The sequence below is a fragment of the Protopterus annectens genome, chromosome 9.part0 (assembly GCF_019279795.1).
Source record: "Protopterus annectens isolate FY-2018-M chromosome 9.part0, PAN1.0, whole genome shotgun sequence".
NCBI lineage: Eukaryota > Metazoa > Chordata > Ceratodontiformes > Protopteridae > Protopterus > Protopterus annectens.
This window is the reverse complement of record NC_056743.1, coordinates 949828919-949852610: the sequence shown is the minus strand read 5'-3', so window position 1 is coordinate 949852610 and position 23692 is coordinate 949828919. Positions and strand designations below refer to the sequence as shown.

Below are 23692 nucleotides of genomic sequence, written 5' to 3'. Positions count from 1 at the left end.
TAAGCACACCCACCAGAAGTTCAGACATACTGGATCTGGTACTCACCAATATGGCAGAGCAATGTCCCAGTGTCACATCCTCACTGATAAGTTCGAAACACAAAGCTGTCTCCATTAAAATCAAAAGCAACTGAGTAACTCCAGCAAAATATAAAGCAATTAAAATCTACTCTAAAGCAAACTGCTTCCTCTTAAGTGATAGTTTGTTCAAATTCAGTGCCCTTTCTAACCCCGAATTCACAGCAACCTATGAGGAATAGTTCACAGAGATCCTGTATAGCTGTATAAATCTCTATATATATGTTGTTGTACCTAGTAGAGTTAAGCCCAAAGCAAATTCTAAAACATACCACACTGCTGAAATCCTAACCTTAATGGGGCATATTTCAAAAGGAAAATAGTCATGGATAAACTCAGGAAGAGCAACTCCCATAATGATAAGAGCTCTCTAATCAAACTAAACAGGAAATTAAGAGGAATAATTAAGTCCAAAAATGCCAACTGCAAGGTCAAGATAACCTAACACACTAAAGACAGCCACAAGGCCTTCTACAGCTATGTCCAAAACTAAAAAGGCAGCACACATGAGTGTGCCACATTGGTGGTCTGTGGTGTCATCTTCATTAAGAAAGTGACACAGCAAATTCGCTGGTTGACAAATTCAGCTCAAACTACAACATCAGAACAACTAGACCCAAGGATTTAAATGTTGGTTGTGACATAAATAAGATATGATAATAAGACAGGTATGTGACTCAGAGGATACCCATGCTCTGGTACAGGCTTTCCATCCATGTGAAGCAGAGTCCATCACTAGCCATATTTAAGAGTAACCTTGAACAATGGATGGGAAATCATAAATTCACCCTGGGTGTGGCCCCTATGGCTATAATTAATAGAGGTAGAGAGTAATGTCCAAACTAACATAGACTAATTTGGATGGCACAGTGGTGAAGTGGTAGCACTGTCACCTCACAGCAAGAGGTTTTCCGGTTCGATTCTCAGCTGGAGTGTCTTCTGTGTGAAGTCTGCATGTCCTCCCTGCATTCATGTGGGTTTCCTCTGGGTGCTCCAGTTTCCTCCCACGTTACAAAACATGCATCTGGAGTGTTTCTCCCTGGGCCTCTGCTGAAAATTCACTTTGTTCCAAGTTGGACTTTCCCAGTTAACAAATGTTAAATAAAACATACCACCACCCACATAACCTCTAGAAACTTCCAAACTAACATACCTCCTCCAAATAAATGCACATGATTGGGCTGGATTGCACAGCTATGATTTTAAAGGCCCTGGCGGTCATTATCCTCATTATCCTAGTATATACCTGTGAACCTATTCCCTCAGCATTCCTTTGCCTACTCTTTCACCTTCAGCAAGTCACTTGACCAGACAGTGCTTTGGGGTAATCGGGAATTTGAGCTAGCCCTCTAAATTGTCCCCATGAACTTAGGCCTAGTAACTACTCATGAACCTATAACACACTTGCAATCCAAACATAATAAGGTATATAAATGTAATACTGACAGTATATGAGCTCATTCTGTGGAAATTCAATTAAAAATGGTCGCATACAAAATATTGCAGTTAAATCAATTTCTTTAAAATTTTTTGTGTTTATTTCTTAGCACTGGCTTACCTGGATAGTCCCACTGTGGGCATACAGTAGCGTTTTCAGCGAATGTTTGAGGAGAAAAGCTCCAGGAACAACATAACAGCATAAAGGAATATATGGCAAGTTTGAACAATAATGTGATGAATGATCACTGATTAGACTTATTTTTATTGATGTATTTATTTATTTATTTTGCTTATTTGTTTGCTTAATGCTGACTGAGCTATTTATTAGACCAGAAGTCCATTATACAAAATGAAAAGTCTATAAACATAACAAGAATTTTCATTGTGATTACCTCTAAAAATAATAATATTCTTTGGCAGTATATCCATTGTAGAAAAATTAATTTGATGGAGTCATCAAACAGTGTTTAAAAAAAGGTTTACTTTGTCAGATTAGATTCAACATTTTTCAACAACAGCAGTTTTGGTAAAGAATTCAGACGACTCTTGCATGAAGTTACTGGACTGGCGATGGTATAGCCTCATCCAAGTGTGGTCTGTAGTGTCCTGGTTATTGAAAAGTCTGCTTTGGGTTAAGATAGTGTGTATTTCTATGTCTGTTTTCAGTTACAAAAGCTGAAGGAGAAAAGTTTTTTTTTTTGTTTTTGTTTTTGAAGATGGTATTTATTCATTTACTGTTTCATTACCAGGTAGGTGGACTGGTTTATTTATCCCTTTCAACCATGATCTCAGCTCAAATTGCAGAAAACACATCACTATCTTTCAATCAATATTGCAATATATGTAAAGTGAGTACACAGCAACATTTAGAACAAAATGGTAAGACCGAATGCAGATAGAGTAATATTCATGGCTAGAGTTGGAGTGCATTGAGAAAAAAATATATGTATACAAAATGCAAGCTAAGATGTGCATAAAATACAGTGCCATCATCCATATAATACATATATTCTTATATGCATATGAAATATCTGCATGTAAGATGCCACATTAAAAGGCTGAAAAAAGTTTATTAAATGTATTCTGTTATTTATGATATGGACTGGTAAGTTAGCTAACCATTGCCACAGTAACAGCTGTTGGTACATTCAGTAAAGAGATGCTTTTTAAGTATATCTTTGAAGCTTTAAATGGTTTCTACATTTCTGATGCATGTAAACAGGTGGTTCCAGTTCAAGGACATTGATAAGCAGACATGCAAGTTATATCTTTATAAAGTAAGCAGGGGCAGCTCATGGTATAGGTTTTCTGGGTTGCAGCCCCCCACCCCCTCAGTTATCAAAAAAAGATTAAATAGTTTTATACACTAATAGCAGTATGAACTGCAAACTAGTGTTTAATGTGGAAGATGTGATGATTTGAGGAACTTGGAGCAGCACACGCCTACTCAAGTTCTGCTTTAAAAAAAAAAGCAAAAAAACTAATTTTCTTGCTGCTAGACTGTTTTAAAAACAGTCCGGATTAAGAAGACAGCAGGCATCAATGAAGATGCCCAGAAGTCATTGTGGTTTTTAACCACAGTAAATTGGAATTGACTGGAATGAATGGACTGTTAAGTCAGCAGCCATGTCACGTAATCTGAGTATATGACGTGGCCGTTGATTAGTCCTGTTGCTCTTGCATTCTCTTCCCGCACTTTAAGTTAACTTTACAATTAATTTGCAAATTAGACAGTGAGAGAGACAGATGGACTATATCTATATCGAGAAGAAACAAAACAAAAAACTGACTTAGTGGATAGCCTCAGGTAAGTAAAGGATTCCTGGGCAAGAAGATTTTTTTTAATCAAGTACTATGGGAATAAAATCATGAGGTATTGAATTCTGAGTGGGTTTTTTTGGCAGGCCCAACCAGATACTTTTTGAAGTTTTTTCCTGCAGGGTCAACCAGATTTCCTGGCAGGGTTGACCAGATCATTTGTGTATTTATTTATTATTTCCTGGCAGGATTGACCAAATACTGTTTGATGCAGGATTTGAATACATTTTATTTGTAACACCTTGAGCCTGGAGTTTGGCAGGGTCAATCAGACAGTAGTAGGTAGTGTATGTGTTTTGGGGATTATTGATGACTTTCTTTTTTTTTTTTTAATGTACCATCCTGGCAGGGTTAAACAGACACTAGGGAGGCAAAGTGTTTTGAGGAAAGTTGATTTTTTTTTAATATAATGCACTGGCATGGTCAACCAGATACTAGTTGTCTATGTGTTTGGGGGCTGTTGATGAATTTTTTTTTTATAGTATCCTAGCAGGGTTAACCAGATATTAGGGAGGCAAGGGGTTTTGGGGACTGTTAATTTTTTTAATATAATATACTGGCATGGTCAACCAGACACAATGTGTTTTGGGAGCTGTTGATGACTTTCTTTTTTGTTTGTGTTTTTAATATAATAGCCTGCCAGGAGTCAGAGAGATACTAGGTATGCTTCGTGTTTTGGGAGCCAGTTGTGGATGGAATATTCTTGTTATTAACCTAATATCTTTTAATATCTTTTTGTAGGATTAGTCAAAATTAATTAGAATGATTTGTCAATGTTTTGTTGTTGAAGCAAACTGTAGTCTTGCATGAGTACAGTGTGTATGGGTGAACTGAAGTAAGGTCACGTGCAGGTTCTTGGCTATGTGATGTGAAAGGAATACAATAATGTAACCACAGTCTTTTATTTTTGTTATTTTAAACACTGTAGGCTCAAAGTAGATTCTCTGGGTAGGCAGTTGGGATGGGGCAATGGCTATGTGTGAATGGAATGACTGCAGTTCTGGCTTGCTTTGCAACAGTAATTTACATTTGAGTGAAGTAAGATCAACCACAAGCTCTGAACTCTGCGTATTGTTTATGTGGAAAAAAAGAATACTTACTTTAATGACAGTCTTGTCTTTTTTGTTGTTTTTGTTTTTGTTTTTGTTTTTGTTTTTGTTTCTAACCTTGCAAGATCCGGTCATATACTGTAGTTCTGGTTGTCAGTGGAGACTGGGGCTATGTGTGAATGGAAGACATGGCCCTGCTGTTTACTGTTGTAATTCTAGCTTTGGAAAACCATAATACTTTTCGGTCTGTACTTTAAGATGAATGTAAACTAATTAGTAAGTTTACAAGTAATTCTTTATGTATGTTATTTCATATCTGTTCATGAGTAATGAATGTTTGTTTAAAAATGTTTATAATATTTTGGAGCATTAATCCCTGGGCATATGCTGAAAAGGTTTTTTTTCTTTTTCAACTAAAGCTGGTTGCAGAAGTCCGGGTAAGCAAACGTAAAATAAATAAAATGAAACGTCCACACGGCTGGCACACACAAGCTATGACTAATGTTTCTGTCAACAAAATTAAACTAATGCAAGTATACAATGCAGCTGCTATTATTATTTGGACTTTAATCTTGACAGGTAAAAACCAACAACTCTAGTTAGGTAATGGGGGGAGGGTGTTTGTGAATTAAATGAGCTGATTGGTCTTGCTGTTTACTGTCATAATTGTGGCTTTGCAAAATTAATGTGTATTTGGCTAAAGTCAGCTGTCATGCTAGCCTCTGACTACTGTTTCTGTGCAACAGACTAAATTAATACAATCATTGATATTTTTGGTTTAATCCTGGCAGGGTCAAAGCAGATACTATAGGTCAGCAATTGATATAGGTTCATAGGTTCATATGTGTTTACTAGGCTAATTACCACAAGGGCCTTTTTAGGCTTAGCCATGCATCCCAAATCTCTAACAAGTTCTGATACCCTTAATAAGTGTAAGCATGGGCCGAGGAGATGAACTATTTACAGGTTACCTGTTTGCATTAGAAACATAGGTACCAAACCAGGGATGAATTTCCAGTTTCCCATCCAATTGTCCAGGTTGCACTTGAATTGGTTTAGGGAGGAACTCTGCTTCAAATTGATGGGGATCCTGTTCCATAGATGGGGTAGTCTCTGGGATACATACCTATCTCTCCAGCAGGTCCTATTTATATCACAAGCAAAGTTTAAGTCTTTAGAATCGGTAATTCTGATGAATGCTGAATACAGTGGAACAATGACTTCCTTGGACTTAGATGCCATACCTTTGTTTATAAGTTGAGCAGCATAGAATGATTTCTTCACCCCCTGTAAACACATGATGATCAAAGGCTAGATTACTACCTATGCATGTCCCTAAGTCCCTGACTACTGGGTCTACTCTAAGGAGTGGGTTGTCAATATGATAGTTAAGAGGGATGGATGACTTCCCAAAGGATACTATTATGCATTTTTTACCTTTAGTTTTAGTCCATGGCTGTGACGCCAGTTATTTGAATGTGTCAGCCCCTCCTTGAGAGCATTTGTGTCAGTGTGAGATTCAATGACAGCTCATAATTTGCAATCATCTGCAAATTTAGTCAATAGAGACCACTGACATTGACCTTGACTTCTGCATCCCGGGATATTGTCTGGGGGCATTGATGCAGTATTCTTGGTCTTAGAGAGAACATCAAGGATCTGTTCCCTAGTGACAGTAGGGGAAGTTATATTTGATGATATTTTCTGAGGGAAGGTTGAGGGAGAGAGAGGAGTAAAGCTGGAGCTGAATTTATCAGCCGGAAGATTTGCTATAGCCTCTGGCAAAGTATAGGTGGCTCCATTTACAATAAGCTCTGCACACAATTATGTATTGCCTTTGAGGTTGTGGATGTAGCTAAAGAATGCTTTGCAGTTGTCCTTGACCTGGGAGGCCAAACTTACCTCAAATTTAGATTTGGTCGACTTTATTTGCCCTCTGAGTTGTTTGTTTAGTTTGATGAGACTGCTTTTATCCTTCTGGTTGCTGCACCTCCTAATTTTTGCCATGATTTTCTTCCTCCTATTATACATCCGATCAATTTTGTGATTCCACTAGAGTGGCTTGTTTTTTGAGTTAGTTCTATACTTCTTCTTGGTGTGTATAGCTGCCTCTATGCAGCTATTAATACGCTTGTACAGGGTTTCTGTGAACAGTTCTGCATAAGCAGAAGTGTTTTCAAGGCTTATAGGGGCTTGAAATTTTGCCAGGTTCTCACTTAATAGCAGGAGGTTAGCCTTAAAATAGTTCCTGAATATTCCCGGTTGATCTGCAGGTCCAGCTTTGTTTTTACTTCAAAGGAAACCATTTTGTGGTCTGACCTTACCAGGGAAGGCATTAGAGCAGGCGGTGTGCAACACTCTCCCATTTAAGTGAGGACCAGATCCAGTATGGTTGCACCCCTGGTTGGTGTATTGACTATCTGGTCCAGGGATTTTGTGTTTACAAAATCCAGGAATCTCTGTGCATGCACGTTTGATGTCGTATAGGATTCCCAGTTAATAGTGGGGTAACTAAAGTCACCCATGAATATGCTATTGGGTTGGATGGTTAGTATTGCTAATAACTTTAAATACATGGCATGGGTTTCCTGGGTCATAGAGGGGGGACCTGTAGCTTGCATGGAAGTGGTATTGGATTTTACCTATTGTGATTTGAACATGGAGCAGCTCAAGTGCATTGTCCTGTTTGACCAGCATTGAAGTATATTTATTTTTGATGTACATAGAGACACCTCCACCTTTAGTCCCTGCCTGTGAAGTAGCTGGACTAAATATGTGGAAGGCATTATAACCTTGCACTGTTGGTGTACTCTCCTCTTTGTGGCTTTAAACCACATCTCAGAAATCACACAGATATCACCATTATCTAGCTTTAAGAGAGCTTCCAGGGAGTGGAGTTTTTTGTTTAGGCTCTTAGCATTGAGCAGTAATACATTTAGATTTTCTTCGTTTTGATTTGCTATGTTGGAAGTACTTTCAGTTTGCCATTGCCTAAAAAAGGTACTATGGGGAAGTCAATGTTTTATCTAATATTAGAAAGCCTAGAGGGGAGAGTTGCAAACCATCCCTGGCAAAGCAGAAAAGTCTACTGACCATCTCCTTCCATACTGACAAATATTGCACCTCCTTAGAATGAAACCAGAAACTAAGCCAGTTATTAAAGACAATCATCTTTTGTTCGTATTGTGGCATCATCCTTGCAGAAGGTAAAATGCTGCTCAATGCTAGTCTCATACATATAGTGAGAGCTGTGTGATGTCTGTCTTTATATAGTCTAGGGAGGTACATCTCAGGTCATTTACTCCAACATGGACTATGAATGTGTCATATTGGTAATTGTGGTCCAACGACCTGAGTGCATGCATAATGTGGTGGATCCTAGCCCCTGATAAGAACTGACCATAACTTTCTCCTTACTGTGCCTGGTGAAAGGGACATCAGTGTATCTCATGATGGAGTCTCCAATGACTAAAATGTTGGATTGTGTGTTGACTTGTCTTATGGGCTTAGAGGTAGAGGCTCCATGAGATGTAGCTCTATGTGTTGATGTGGGTGTTGTTTGGGGCTGCTGAGGATATTTCTTATGAGTACTTTATCTAGGAGGTCTTTGTGGTTTAGGAAGGTTACATGTATGTGCCTCAGTATATGTGGGTCTATATATCTGCTTTGAATTGCATGTGATGGGTGTAGCATGTGTACTACTGACAACCTTATTGACATTAGGAGTACTTTTATGTGAGAGCTTTGCCTCCAGTTACGTTGTGTAAATACATCTCTCACATACCATATCAGTTTGTTTGTGAATTAACTGGTTGTCAGTAAACATGAGGCAATTTCTACATTGCCTCAGGATGCACATATCCACCAAGCCAGTAACAGAGACAGTAGGAAAGTTCAAATCCATGGCAACACACCCTTTTTTATTAATTAGACTTTTGGAGTGAGAGTATCAATCACTGTCAGGAGTATCTGGTTTGCAAGTATGTGGACAGTGATTGTCACTGCAAACTAGTTGTCCTGTGTGCAACTAGACACTGGAGAAATTTCAATTGTGCTTTTACAGGAAAAATGTCACTCAAGGTGTCTGAGTCTGCACAGAGCACTGCCAAACACTTGAGGGGAAACTAATCCATGGACACTGAAAATTTTAGGATGAAGTATTTAGGCAGATATATGACGGCTGTTTGTGGATGAAATGCTTGGCACTGCAGCTGTGGTGTAATACTTCTGACTTTGCATAACTAATATGTATTTGGATGAAATAAGACAGAATGTAAACTCTGACTATTTGCATGCATCAAGTCAATACAGTAATGAAAACATTATTACTGATGCTGACAAGGCCAAACCACCTGCTTTAGGTAGGTAACGGGTATGGGGGGGGGGCTGTTTGTAAATGAAATGAGTGGTCCTACTACTTACTGTTATAATTCTGCCTTTGCAAGACTGCTTTGTATCTGGGTGTAGTGAGATTGAGTGAGTACAAGTGCTGACCTTTGACAAATGTTTATGTGAAAGCAATACAGCAATGTAACAGCATTGTTAACTTCATAGGTTCAAACCAGGTACTTTTGGTAGGCAATTGAGATGATGGGAGCTATGTCTAGTATTGGCTGGTAGACTATTCAACATGTGCAATAGTGACTGAGCACTTATTTTATGTAAATTGGTAAGCATGGTCAGGACTGACCCCACTGTAATGTAGCTTTCCGCCTTTCTAGTTAGTTATACCCATTCAGCTGTCTCCTGCAGACCCCATTTGATTTGAAGTCACCAGCTGCCACTAAAAGTAAGTAAAATGTGTCTATCTGATTTACCTTTATTTTTAAACTTTACAAATCAAAACACAAAACTATGCATGTTACAGCAACAAATAACATAAAACTCACATTAACAACCCACTTGTGTACAAAACTGGTATCCATTACTTCTGACTCAAATCTTAGTTAAAGACAGAAGTTAGGTATGGATTACTTTTGTGTGTTGTTCATGGTGGGGGTGTAGACTCGGAAGCAAATGGCTAGACTTATTTTCTTTTGTGTGCTATGAATTGCTGCTTGCTATCCATCTTGTTAGTATCAATATTTACTCCAAAACAGATGATGTTCATGCAGATATGTTTATGGGTATGCAGCATAAAGAATGAATGCTATCGATAAAGCATTTGTATGTACATACTTGAAAGAGGGTTTTATGAAAAGTATGTAGTCTGCAAAATGAGGAAGACCTTTGTGAGTTCCATCCGAGTCACTGTAGCATCACCTCTGAGGGGAATTATTCCTTACTTTATCCCAATCCCAATAAGGTATAAGAATCATCTTTATCCCTTTTTTCTAAATGTTAGCCTTTTGGTTCTTACCAACCATTCATGACAAATGTGTTATTCTACAGAGGTGTGAGTGATAAAGAAAGCATCCGCCAATTATGTCCCTTAAAAAAGAGAGGGTAAACCATGACATATTAAAAAACGTGTTTATTAAGGAAGAGAAAAAAACATGAAGTCATGTTGTTTTCTCCATGAAACTGTTTTCTTTTAAAATGTAATTCTTCATAATGTACATCAGATTGTTCTGATTATTCTTAAAGAACTTCATTTTACAGGGAAAGGTTTTAGCACACAGCTACTTTTCATCCCTCTGCAGAGTTCAGCAAATAAAATGTCTAGTGAAGTTGTACATTTGACAGCTTGACATTTTTCAGTTATCTGATATGATAAGAGCACAATCCTCATTTACAATGGAATATTCCAGGAGATGTCGTAATGAACATGTTACAATATATGCCACAGTTTAACGTATACAACTAACTTGACAACAAACTTGGTGTCTTTATCCAGGATTAATTGTACTGTGTATCTGCCAAATATATTGCTTATTAATTATTATTCAAATATTATGCAACTGTTAATTGCTATAACTATGTTAAGCTATTCTGTTTGTCAAACAATTCCTGTCTCAAGGTTTGAGTCTGACTGATTTACCTCTCCAGTGAAGGCCTGCCTGTTGGGGATAGCAGAAAACATCTATCACTTACATCCCATAAACTGAGACTGCAGTTTTCAAAAAAGTGACAAAATCCCAAAGCATCATAACGTTGCAACAGTAGTACATGTGCAGAGTACAGGATGTGTTGTAATATGCCTAGGAGAGTAATTATGTTGTGGGAACAATACTACATAATTATAATGAGGGCTATCTTATGACACATCCAGCAGTATACCATATCATATTATTTCTGATTTATCATGTGAGATTTCTGTTGTTATACATGTTATTTAAATTTTCCCAGGTAGTAAACAGTGCCGATGCTTTAAAAATGGAATACAATGTCCACGGTATCTTGTATCTTTCATGCACTCTGCAGTGTGTGTGTGTGTGTGTGTGTGTGTGTGTGTGTGTGTGTGTGTGTGTGTGTGTGTGTGTGTGTGTGTGTGTGTGTGTGTGTGTATGTGTTTAGTTAATTAGATAACATTCCAACAAGTTAAACAGTATACCTGCTTTTATTCCTGTTTACTTCTTCAAGAAACTCTTCCATCTCCCGTACACTGTCAGCTAGAAGAAACATTTTTCTGCTATCATTCTGTAACATGATTTTACGTGAGTTGATCTTTTCAAAAGAAACGTTAGCAAGATTCATTGAGCCACGGATTGTGTTTCCAATCTCATCCATATTTCTACAAGAATAACGAAAACATAAATTTGTAAAAAATTAAGAAAACACTAGTGGTACTATGACATATATTTGATAGTGTTGGAAAGACACTGCATATCTAGGAAGCTTACAATTAAGTCATTAACTTGTCTACATGTATTCTGTCACTTAGTTGATGTAAGCAACCAGTAGCATCCAATATTCTTCAAGACTTCCACATTTTCAAGTAAATAATAACCTCTTCATAATTTGATACTTTGGCAAAGAAAGACAATGCAGACTGCATTTTCATCAAAATGAAGACTCATTAGAGGAAGAGCTTTTAATTCAACTATATTTTCAAGCTATCATATTCTAAGAAATGACATCAACAGCAGATGAAGATTTTTTTCATCATGTATAATACCTTATATCTGCATCTTTATGAAATAAAAATGATGACTAATACCTTTACTGCTTCATGATCAAATCAACATATGTCTTCTAGTATACAATATTGTTGACCGCCCTGAAGAAATATGCTTCTGAAAATATAGAACAATATCAACAAGGTAGAATCATTCAATCTAATAATTCAATACCTGTTATATGGCTGATATGAGAATGTGACTAGAATGTGCGAGAAATCTGAAGAAGAACACTACAGAAATGAATACAGATATATATGCAATAGTTTAGCTATTCAAATAAAGACAGCAAAGCAAAATTATTATGAACCACTATGGACAGGCTAAACAATTCAACACTTCTCTTGAGACCGTTAATAATTTGCTTGGACAGGACTGGACAGACAAACAAAAACATTTCTCTTTTGAAAAAAAAGCCTGTATACAGCTGCTACCTGACTTGGAAAACTGTATTATATTTGATAAATGATATAAAAACCAACTGGCTCTTATGTACAGTGAAAAGTACTTAGCAATTGCAATTACATTAAAGGTCACTTTTCAGTTTATTAATTACACAACAAAATATTTACTACTTTGCCAGGTGATATTTCATGGCAGGGCACTGGCAAACAGCATTCTTCATGTAATAAATTAGAATTGGTGTTCCTCTCATCCTATACTTGTTAACAATTCATAACAAGGATTTATGAGAATACACAGTCAGTGAAACATGCATAGATGCTGTATCAAACACAGTTTTAAACTAAATGAAAACAGTGCCGATAGTAGCATTTGGCAGAAAGGTTGTTCCCACTCATATGTTTTAAATGGTACTTCTCCTCAGAGGGTCTATATCACATTATCGAAGTTTTACAACTTTGATTGCCATACGGTTGAACCCATATGTTTGAAGTTGTAAAACTTTGCATACGTAGAAAAAAAGAAAAAAGAAAAAAGTTACCTGACAGTTGTAAGCAGTGGGGCACGCCCCCCTGCACCCCCCACCCCACTCCACTCTTTAAATATACCAACTCCGAGATCACACTACAATGTAGTAGAGGGAGATTTTCCCTTTCCACCTTGTACTGCATTGTAGTGTGGTCTCGAAGTTGGTATATTTAAAGGACCTTCAAACCACAATACCGCACAGCACCAAATCAGGTGAGACAAGGTAATGGTAAAAATGTCAAATTTTATTAATGGTTAAGCGCTTTCCTCTCCTTCAAGAGACTTCATTAGAACAAATTCCATTACAAACCCAGCCTTTAAATACCCTTACTTAATAAGGTCACATGACTCACTTAATTACAACTTAAAAACACACTACATCATTTTTCAAATTTTATCAGGATTAAATAAATAAGCTCACTCATATAATATAATAAAACATTTAAAACATTACCACACATTTCATATTTAATTTTATTTTAATTTAATTTAATTTAATTGTGCCTAATGGCACTTCAAATCATCTAGCCCATAATATGTTTTAATTTTAAAATGCATGCAATATTGACTGCCTCATTCAATCCAGGAAATTGGATGGCATCCAACCTCAACTGCCATCCCAATTCACTTACATCCAAATGTTAGTCTATTATTTTACCCTGAGGGCCCTTTACTATATGATCAATAGCCAAAAACTTAAATGTGATGTGATCTGCTCTAAGTCCATATTAACTGTGGCATAGGTATCAAGCTAGATTCTCATTTTTACTTAAATTATAAAATTTATGTGGGTCATTTGTATTAAATATTTCATGCAATTGTTTTTCACATATTGATTGAAAAGCACTCAGGATGGGTATGCTATTAGATATAAAGGAACTTTTGCATTTACGTTTAGGTGTAGCCACAGCAGCAACATCATTTTTAAAGATAATTAAGTTAAGATCTCTAACAAATATTCTTAAATCTGTAAGGGTTTCAATGATATCACCATTACAAGAAGGCACAAAATTCAAGCTTCTACATAGATCATTATACATATCAGAAGTCAAAATAAAATTAGAAAGATTCAAAACACCATTAATAATTGTATACTGAGTATCAACATTCTAACATTCTACCTGGCTGCTGAGTTTATTTTGCTGTCTGTTTGACTTCTAGTGTTTGGATAAACAGCCTGACCTGGTTGTTTCTTCCTTCTGTCTGAACTTCTCACTGAATTGGATCTTTTTTGAAGGGCAACTCTCTCTTGCAGGTGGACAGTCATTAAAAAAGATGCTGTAGTTGTTTCCATTTCATTTGAAAATTTTTCAAATACAGCTGGAGTAACAGAGGTACCAGAAACACAGGCCACATTCTGATTCAGAGTTTCCTTGCTAGGAAACATGATGACATCATGCTGAGCATGTAAAACTTCTTTTCCTATGGCTCCAGGCAGCCTAATCACATCAAGACTATTTAGAGATGTTCCTCCCTCTTTCATCTGCTCATCATCTTTCTCATTCTCTGATTGGCTGCATCAGTGGCTGTTGTTTTGAACTCAGTTCTTGGCCAATAATTTCAGAGCTGTATTACACCATAGAGAAAAAATATCAAATAGTCATTTAAATAATAAATTCAGAATTAACCAATACTGCAGGTATTAAATGGTGCACATCAAAGATAAAAATTAACCTTATCCATCTCAGCATTTAACCAAAAAAATGGTCAATGTTGCGTGCTCCTAGCTGACAATTTGGAATCAAAATTTCCCCCAAACTGCCGACAGGCATTTGCCGCTACCCTGAACTGTGGCATTATTATGAGGCTTCGCACACAAAACACATCCCTGTGCTGAGATCCTAATAATGGATAAACCTCAATGGTAGAGCAGTCTCTGAACTTAAAAAGCTTATTGTTATGCAGAAACTTTCCTAGCTAAGGATATCACATTGTGCTAAGCCTTTCTGAATCCCAGGGAGCATTTATAAAATATAAAGTTCTAACAACAAAATATGCTGCAAATTAAATCAAACTATACTACTACATTATTTGTGCTTACCTAAGTTTATCAAGATATAATTAACATTTTAAATAATCAGTTCCTAAAGTAGAGAATTCCACACTCAAAGAACTTGAGAAGAAACTGGGCCTGTAACTATTGTTGCATCTGACTGCTGTGTCACTAGACTGACAACCAATATGTAGACTTTTATACAACTGGTTATTTCTTTTGTATATAAAAAATCAAAATAATAAATTCTTATGTTAACAGAAGTAAATTTCAAAACAAATGAGGATACAACAAACACTTGCTTCATTATTAAATACTAAATAGTTAATGCTACAGAATTAAACATAGAAAGAGGTAAAAACCAATACAGTTCTTGTAGGATTATTCCCTTTAACATTGTCAGTCTTAAGTTTTGAGCAACTAATCAATGCTGTAGTAAAATTTTACTTATGTTTACTTGTAGTGATTCTGCTGCAGGTCGGTGCAATGAATGTTACTGCTGGGGGTGCTTGGGATTATTCCCTAAAAAAAAATTTTACAATTCTAGAGCAAACAGTAAGAAGCAGAGCCCTGCACCATCAATTTCTGTGCTTAAAAACACCAGCAAACAGAAAAAAGAATCCTATGCTGAAAAGATAAGAACCCTGCATCAAAAATTATTCCCAGGGTTCCTACTAATGCTTCCAACATACTCTGCTTTCCCAAATACAAGGAAAGATTGTCAAAACAAAGCAGAGTTTGAAAGACAGCCTTTATAGTGCTAAGGCAAAATGTAGGCAATAGAGTCATGCACAGTTAGATGTTTATCATATTGATCACTGCTGCAGTAGCAAGAATATAACAAGCGACCAGCTATTGGAGGCTGCTTCAGAATTCAGTCTTACAGTGAATATAACTGACTAGGGGTCTGATATGACCAGTGAGGAGGTTAGAATTAGTTGATGGCAGATCTGTCCCACATTAGTAAGGATCAAGTCCAGAATTTTTTCACCCCTGGTTGGGTTATAGTCTACCTGTTCTAGAGAGTTGGTATTGATGAAGTCCACAAATTACTGGGGATACATGTTAGGGGATATAGAAGTCTCACAATTGCTCTGTTCAGCTGACCGCAAATCAAGATCAGAAAGCACAGTACAGGTAGAGATATCAGTAGCCATGTGACACAGACCTAAACCTACACAAAATGTAAAGAGGCTTTCTGTTATACTCCTCAGAAGGTCTTGGACATACAAGGTTTTACCACTCTATGATACCATGCATAAAGGTATTGCAAAGATTAAAACATATAGGTAATCCCTTTTGCGTCTAAACTCTAAACTGTAACATTTCTGTAAGATGTACATATTCATAGAAAAAATAAATAAATAAAAATAAAATTGAGAACCTCAGTAGTGAAAATCACAATGTGTTGATCAAAATTAGACAACATTCTAGTTAATAATAAAGAATGAACATGCTTAACTTTATCAAATTATATTTGCTGGTGTCTCCTGTTTTTCATAAACTGGCTTCAGTAGCATTTTTTTTTTACTTTTTATTTTCTGTTACCCGGTTTGCATCCTTTGTGGTACAAACTATGTTTTGTTGTTGATTTAATCTGTGCTGTACAGGTGTCATGTCTAAATCTAGTGACTTTTCATTTTCTACCACTGTGTGCAGTCATTGGCTCCAGATCCCCTGTAATCCTGTACTGCATTAAGTAGATAATCAGAGAATGAATGACTAGCTAAATAAATGAATGAACAAATGAAAGACTTACACCCGTATTTACTATTAAGCGGCCGTTTAGGAGCAGGACGGCAGCGTGCCATGCATATTAATGAAGGCATGCTGCATGAGCTCCTAATCTTACATGGAACGTGTAAGAGTGCAGGGGGTGTGTCTGAGAGCAGAGCTCTCAGAATATACATGCCCGTGCAAAGAAGAACAGCAGAAAGCCCTAAAAGAATTGGCAAAACCGCTCATAGGTGTACGGATACCCCCAGCAACACCCCCCACAAGTGTACAAGAGCAATAGTTAACACAAAAAAATATAAAGATACTTTTTTTATGAAACAGATTAAATTTAACCATAGGTGTGTGGGTTTGCCAATCACTTAGCTACAGTTAATGCAGATTAAATAGTAGAAGAGGATAAAAAGCAAGGTATATGCAAATGAAGCAGTATAGCAACAGTGTAGTGGGCAGAACATTCGCCTTGCAAGCAGTCATTCCCGGTTCGAGTCCCACTGCAGCACATTCCATTTTCCATGTCAAATCACGTTATGACCAATATTTTTAGTTGCATAACCTACTACATAATATATATTTGTGAACTGGAGTACTGCATTAAATGCAGATGTGAGGTGTCAGTGATATAATGTTGAAAAGTCCGCAAATAATCACATGTGCCCCATACAGTATACATACACAGGAATAAGGGATACAATTGGAAGGTAAAATGTGTAACAAATGATGACTCCATACACCTTCCAAATCCCCCACCTTTCCAAGAACCATTAGACATTACTGTCTAAAGTACTGCAGTGGTAAGCGGGAGTAAGCACTAGTAAGCAAGTATAAGCACTATTAAGCAGTAGTAAGCATGGATAAGCATATGTAAGCACCAGTAAATGGGTTTAAGCCCATATGCGTGGGGTAAGCAATGCGCACACAGGTTAAGCAATATGGAAGCTAACTCTCTGTAAGCATATTTAACCAAAGGTTAGCAGTGCTTATCCTCACGCAAACCCATGCAAACACACTTACAAGTGTTTAAAAGGGCCTTAATCACTCTGTATCCAACAGCCGCTGTTCTGCTCAGCAACAGAATAAACAGCCTTGCAGGTCTTGAACTCTGGACCCTATACACTATAGTCACAGTAGTTAACCAACAAGCCATCACAGCAGTACATAACACTGAGGTATCAACAAACAAATCCTCACTATGATAAAATCAAACAGCATGTGAGATGAATCTGTATACAGTCACATGTTCTATAACCTACTAAATAACATAAATATGTGAACTGGAGTACTGAAGTAAGCCCAGATGTGAGGTGTAATTGTAATAGAGTGTTGAAGTCCCCTATTAAATACAAGGACCCCATACACTGTACGTACACATGAATCATGGATACCATACATATATATAACATGTGATGAATAATAAATCAATGCCAAAAAGCAAATATAATGCAAAGTAAATATTAAGCAATGCTAAGCATTGCACAGGCCTGCTTAGTAAGAGTAAGCAATGTGTAAGCCAGCTAACTCAATTTGCCCAGTGGTATACCCCTTTAAACAATGCCAACTTTAGGTAAGCAGATTTGCCCATAGCTTAGCCTTTTCAAAACTGTTCAGTCACGACAAAGAGTGGGAAATTGGCCCTACTTAAACCCAACAGGCGGGAATACATTTCATAACTGGTTGTAGCCTCCCCTTGCAGGCACCATGTCAGGAATGGGAGAGAGAGTGCACGTTCAGGCGCATCCAGGAGTCCAGAGTCATGGCAGTACTCCTTGTCAAGTCATGAGCAGAGACTGCTGCAAGGCCAGTACCAGGGTTCTCATTATAAAGTGGAAGCCTGGGACTATCTCGTCCATGACCTCGCCAGTGCCACTGCCATACCTCGAACTAGTGAGCAGGTCAGGGATCACTATGCCGACCTGAAGTGGGGAAAGGGGAACTCTTGGATCAGTGGATTCAAGAGGCTAGGATGGCAAGGGAGGTCCCAGCTGTGTGTAAGTATCACTCCACTGCCAGTTTAATAATTGACAGCTCATGTATATTATGGATAGGTATGGCTAAATATTCCTCTTATGTCCTTCACAGCGGCAAGTGAGCAGGCCGCAAAATAAAAGGCCCATGGATGGGGCCTGGAGAGGTTGCGATGCAAGGCAGGTTAGTAATACTCTTTCATGTACTGTCATAGGAAATAAATCTAAAAGTATTAGTAAGTTAATTGAATGTGTAAAACCTGTATTGTTTAAGGCAAGTACTGCATACACCAGAAAATATGGCAGGAAGAGTCTCATATAGTTTGTATGTAAATAAAAGCATAATAGCCTGACAATAAAGGTCTAACTGCTGGACTGCATTTGTTTACTCTGGTATCATATGGTAATGTAGATTTGCAATCACTTACTAGTACTGTTGTATTAAGCACTGTTACCCAAACTGTGCAACATAAATAAAATGTGTAGGAATGTCTGTATATGACTTGTGTAATCCCCAGAGGTCATTTAGTACAACTGAGAGACATAGACAGAAAACAGTGAAAAGACAGACAACAAAATCCGAATAGCACATGCAACTGAGATGTGAACTGTTGTATTTTTAGCACACATAGCCATGGTTCGAATCCTGGGAGTGGTAGAAGTCTGCATACAGAATCATACCCCACAACTGTACAGATATGTCCAGAATGTCCAGTAAATTGGCCCATATCTACTGCCTGTCACTCTGTCCCCGTGGGAAATCAGTGGAATGATCCCAGACATATAGGCAGCAAACAAGAAATACAACTGATTGTCACACATCTATAAGAACAAACCTGTCACACTAGCAGCCCTCAAAATGTTATGAGAGTAATAAGCCATGTATGTTCCATCTACACCCCCATGTTGTCAAATTGTGACCAGAGTGTGTACAGTAACAGAGTGAAGTGTATGTGCATAATACTAATGTGAAATCTGGTACTTTGTGTGGCAACATTCAGGTATTGCTAACAAACATTGCTCCCACAGGTACATCAGATACGAACACTGTGCTGAGAAATGAAAGCTTGATACCCTGTATTGGTACTGTTTGCTCTGGCATTGTATGGCATTGTGAGTATTGCAGTTGCTCTGAATAATAAGGTATCACTGATCACTGTCACCCACACTGTGCTGCATAATATAACTGTCTAGAAAATCCTGTAAAAGAGTGTTGTAAGTCACTAAAGGTTGAAGAGGGCAATAGTCTACATATGTCCCAATTCACTTGCATGTGGTCAAGACATGGCCAGAGTTTGTGCAAAAGGAGATGGACAGGTATGTGCATAACATCAACCTGGAATCTGGGAGTATGTGTAGAAACTGTTAGTTAGTGTTAACAAACAATACCTCCACAGGTATACCAGGTAAGAGGTGGATACTGCATATATATATATATATATATATATATATATATATATATATACATACAGTGTATACTGCATGTATATAGTTGCCGACAGTCATATCACTGTCCATACTAAGGCAATAGTGCAGTGCAGTAATACTTGTAAGGTACAGATAATAGCACTGACTAGGAAAGTAATGCAAACTACAGGAATATACTAGTTGTTATTTGACATCTTTCTCTTCACCCACCATATCTCCAACAATACACTAAATACCCACCTCAAATGAAATGTGATGACTCCTCTGGAATGTTGGGACATATGTCCTATTGCTTGATAATTATATAAATCTGTTTCTATGCATGTGCTATGGTGAAATACTCCAACACTGGTGGCATGGTGCCATTAATGTACTTGCATGCTGTTGTTATTACCACTGTGGTCCCATATATGCATGTGTTCCATTTGCTATGCAACTGTTCCATATCTTGTGTCCAGGTTAATGGAAATATATATGCATGCTGTTATATCTAATCCTGGAATGTGTTGACTATTACTAACCCACATATGTTGATAAACCATAAACACCATAGCATGTATGGGAATGGGGGTCCCAGCGGACCCACCTGTCCAACCTCAGCTGGATAGCACCAGGCACCAGCACGTCTGGGGCCCAATCTGGACCTCCTCATCCATTGGTCCGGCATCACCTTCAGGTGGAACAGCCTCAGGGGATAGGGCTCACCCCCTCCGGGAGCAGGCATGAACAGGAACCTATCACCCATCACCAGGTTTGGGTCATGGTGCGTAGCGAGGTATGCAGGGGGGTCGGAGATCTGCTACGTTAGCTCAAGGGCCATGTGTCATGACTAGAGGTGCAGCCTGGCTCTCCGACTCAGCCCCAGCACAGCCACCTTCTGTGCTGTGAAGGTGCAGTGGTGACTGCCCATGGGTGGGTCCTCACTCCCACTGTTTCCACTAGGGCATCATGGGCTTCTGATTTCACAACACCCCTCCCAATCAAGGTGTTTACCCCCACATGTGTCATATACTGCCCCTGTATGCATCTTGTTTGTCTTGTCTGTTAACCTATCCAACCTACCTCCCAAAATATACCTCCTATCCCTCCCCAACATCCCATTCACACCTGAAAAAAAGGCAATCTGTTCCCAAAAAAAAATATTGCTCCATACATAGCTGTCCATTTCACACATGTGTCTACTGGAGACATGTAATCTGTTCTAATTGGCATCACAATATATTATTATTGTCCTCACCTCTCTCTCAGGGGTTTGAGTGTCCAATCTACATCCAAATCAGTGTATATGCACAGCTGTTGCTGTAGAAGAAATGGGCAGATATGGACCTTCCCTACACCCTCCTGCATATCCCTAGCTATATTCCCTACTGTCCATCCCTCTCTGTGCTCCTTTTTCACCACTTTCCTAGCAACCCTTTTTTCTTTTCTTTTAAGGAAATTAGCATGGGGGTAAGCAGGAGTAAGCACTTTTAAGCAGCAGTAAGCAGGTTTAAGCATGTTTGCATGGGGGTAAGCAATACCTACACAGGTTAAGCAATTTAGAAGCTGAGTATAAGACACTGTAACTGGAAGTTAGCAGTACTTACCTCCGTGCACACCTGCGCAAACCTGCTTACAACTGCTTCAAAGCGCTTTAATCACTCTGTATCCAATGGCCCTTGTTCTGCCCAGCACAAAATAAACAGCCTTAGCCAGGTATGAACCCAGGACTCTGCACATCATAGCCAAAGTGATTTACTACTAAGCAATGTCAGATATACATTACCCTGATGTTTTCACAAACATATCATCTAGCACAGTCATTCAACAGTACAGGAAATGTATTTAAACATGTAGATGTATGTGTGTGTGTATATATAGTTATTTCTAACTAGATATAACATATCAATATAGATAAATAAATATATATATATATATATATATATATATATATATATATATATATATATATATATATATATATATATATATATATGTAAATACACACACACACACAAACATATATATATATATATATATATATATATATATATATACATATGCATACATCTATAGATATATATGTCTATATCTATATGTCTATATATATATATATATATATATATATATACACAGCAAGAAATATATAACCATAAATATATATCTATATAGGTATATACAGACATGTCACTCATTAGACCCATTATAGAGTACAACGCCCCTTTTGGAATGTACCTCACAAGACATCTGGAGCAGCTGGAAAGGCCACAGAAGTATAGCACAAAGAGGATTACTGGCCTCAAACAAATGCCCTACACTGACCGCCTCAAAAAACTCCAGCTTACATATCGCCTACTCTGAGGTGATCTCTGCCTAACATATAAAGCTATGTCAAATCCAGAGCTGTTGGACATGCTACACCTAAAGAAATCCCAATCTCTCTAAGCTACACACTCTAGGGACCTAAACTTTGTCACCACAATAAACAGGACACGCTGGAGGGATAGATTCCTGTCCGAGAGACTTCCTATACTCTGGAACAAGCTACCCATCTATGTCAAGTAAAGTTCTTCATTAGCACTCTTCAAGAAAAATATTGATGAGTGGATGGGAAATATGAAATACACCCCAGGGATTACTTCTGTGTCTCTGCTGGACAGTGGCACAGGAAAATAACTTTCTTGGCTGGCGTAAGCTATGGTACCTTGCTGGCTAGGCTTACGTAGGCCCCTGGGCCGGTAGCCTAGTATCTATCTATGAACCTATGAACCTATATAAAAGAGAACATAACAAAAACATATTATGTCCACATGCACCATTAATGGGGGTGATGGGGCCCAAACAACATACGTCTTGTATGTATAGATATCCCCCCCACAGCCAAACACATCTGCCCTGCAATACAATACCAACTGTTGCAAATCCCATAACCAGAACTTGACACAACATGAGCATAAGATGTTAACAGTATTCCATCCCACCTGTATGATGTCAGGCTGGTATCAGTAACATATCATGCAGTACAGTCTGGCTACCATAGGGAATGTACAATGTGGAAGCAATCAACATTCCTAAGATACATATACAGAGACACATATATGCTGATACATATATATGTATATATACATATATATAGATATATATGTAACTACACATACACACACAGAGATATGTATAGGATGATACGGGTCTATATTATATTCTCAAAAGCTGACAATATCGAAGCTATTATTGTCACCACAAGAATAGTGAAAGCGCACAACATCTAACGTGTAAACGGAAATCTCCATAAGGGGAGATTTCCATTTACTGCAATGTAGTGCTGTCTCGGAGTTGGTATACTTAAATAGTGGGGGGGGGGGAGTGCAGGGGGGATTGCCCCCCCCCTGCTTAAACCCATTAGGGTACTTTTTTCTTTTTTTTTTTTTGTTGTTTTTATAAGTTTGATGTTTTCAACTGTTGATCTTATAATATAGACCCAGATGATACATATGTAGAAGATGCACACAATACGGAACAGCCACTATGCCTACAGTTGCCACCTGACGAACTGGGCACTGTATGAGCCACCCATACAAATGACAATTGTCGCCTGCAACATATACCCACAGAGAGGTCAAAGGATATAACACCACACACAGGTTTGTATTCATGGGAAAGTTTTATTTGTGTACTATTACAGTTGTATATGCCATGTCATATAGCTGTTTAGACTCTGACATACATATAAACAGAGTAATGCAGTTTACCCCTGATGCCCCCATATGTTGTAACAGGCTAGGTTGGTTATGGTGCATCCCTCCATAGACTGAATAATACAGGGCTATATACCACCTTTACATACCCTGACCTGTGGAATGCATAAGGGCACACATGTATGGTGTAGATGAAGCCCACACATATATGGACCCAAACCCACAATATGTGTGGGGTCCACAACAGCAGTGGACTGATGGCAGAAATGGCAGCATGACATGCTCACAGCCCACTACATAACAACCCTTGACAGCATGTCATATGTACAAAGCCTGGTATGTAGGTGGAGGATAGAGGCTGTAACACAGGCCCATATGTAAAATACTATTGTCATACACTAAACAAGTCACTGGTGTTACAGGATAGTCTGCAACATACCCTTAGGCAGGAATATAAAGTTAGAAACTGACATGGATGTAGCCATATACTGATAGCACTCAACATACATACTGCCAGTGATATATC

At 38.0% G+C, this 23692-nt stretch overlaps 1 protein-coding gene across 1 annotated transcript in view; it reads right to left on the bottom strand.

The window, feature by feature from the left end:
* LOC122810916 (oxysterol-binding protein 2-like) overlaps positions 1-23692 on the bottom strand; it is a 421889-nt gene that overhangs the window by 278488 nt on the left and 119709 nt on the right. The window contains exon 2 of the mRNA XM_044082458.1: positions 10879-11058. Coding sequence (XP_043938393.1) covers positions 10879-11058 — 180 coding nt within the window. The remainder of the gene's footprint in view (positions 1-10878; positions 11059-23692) is intronic.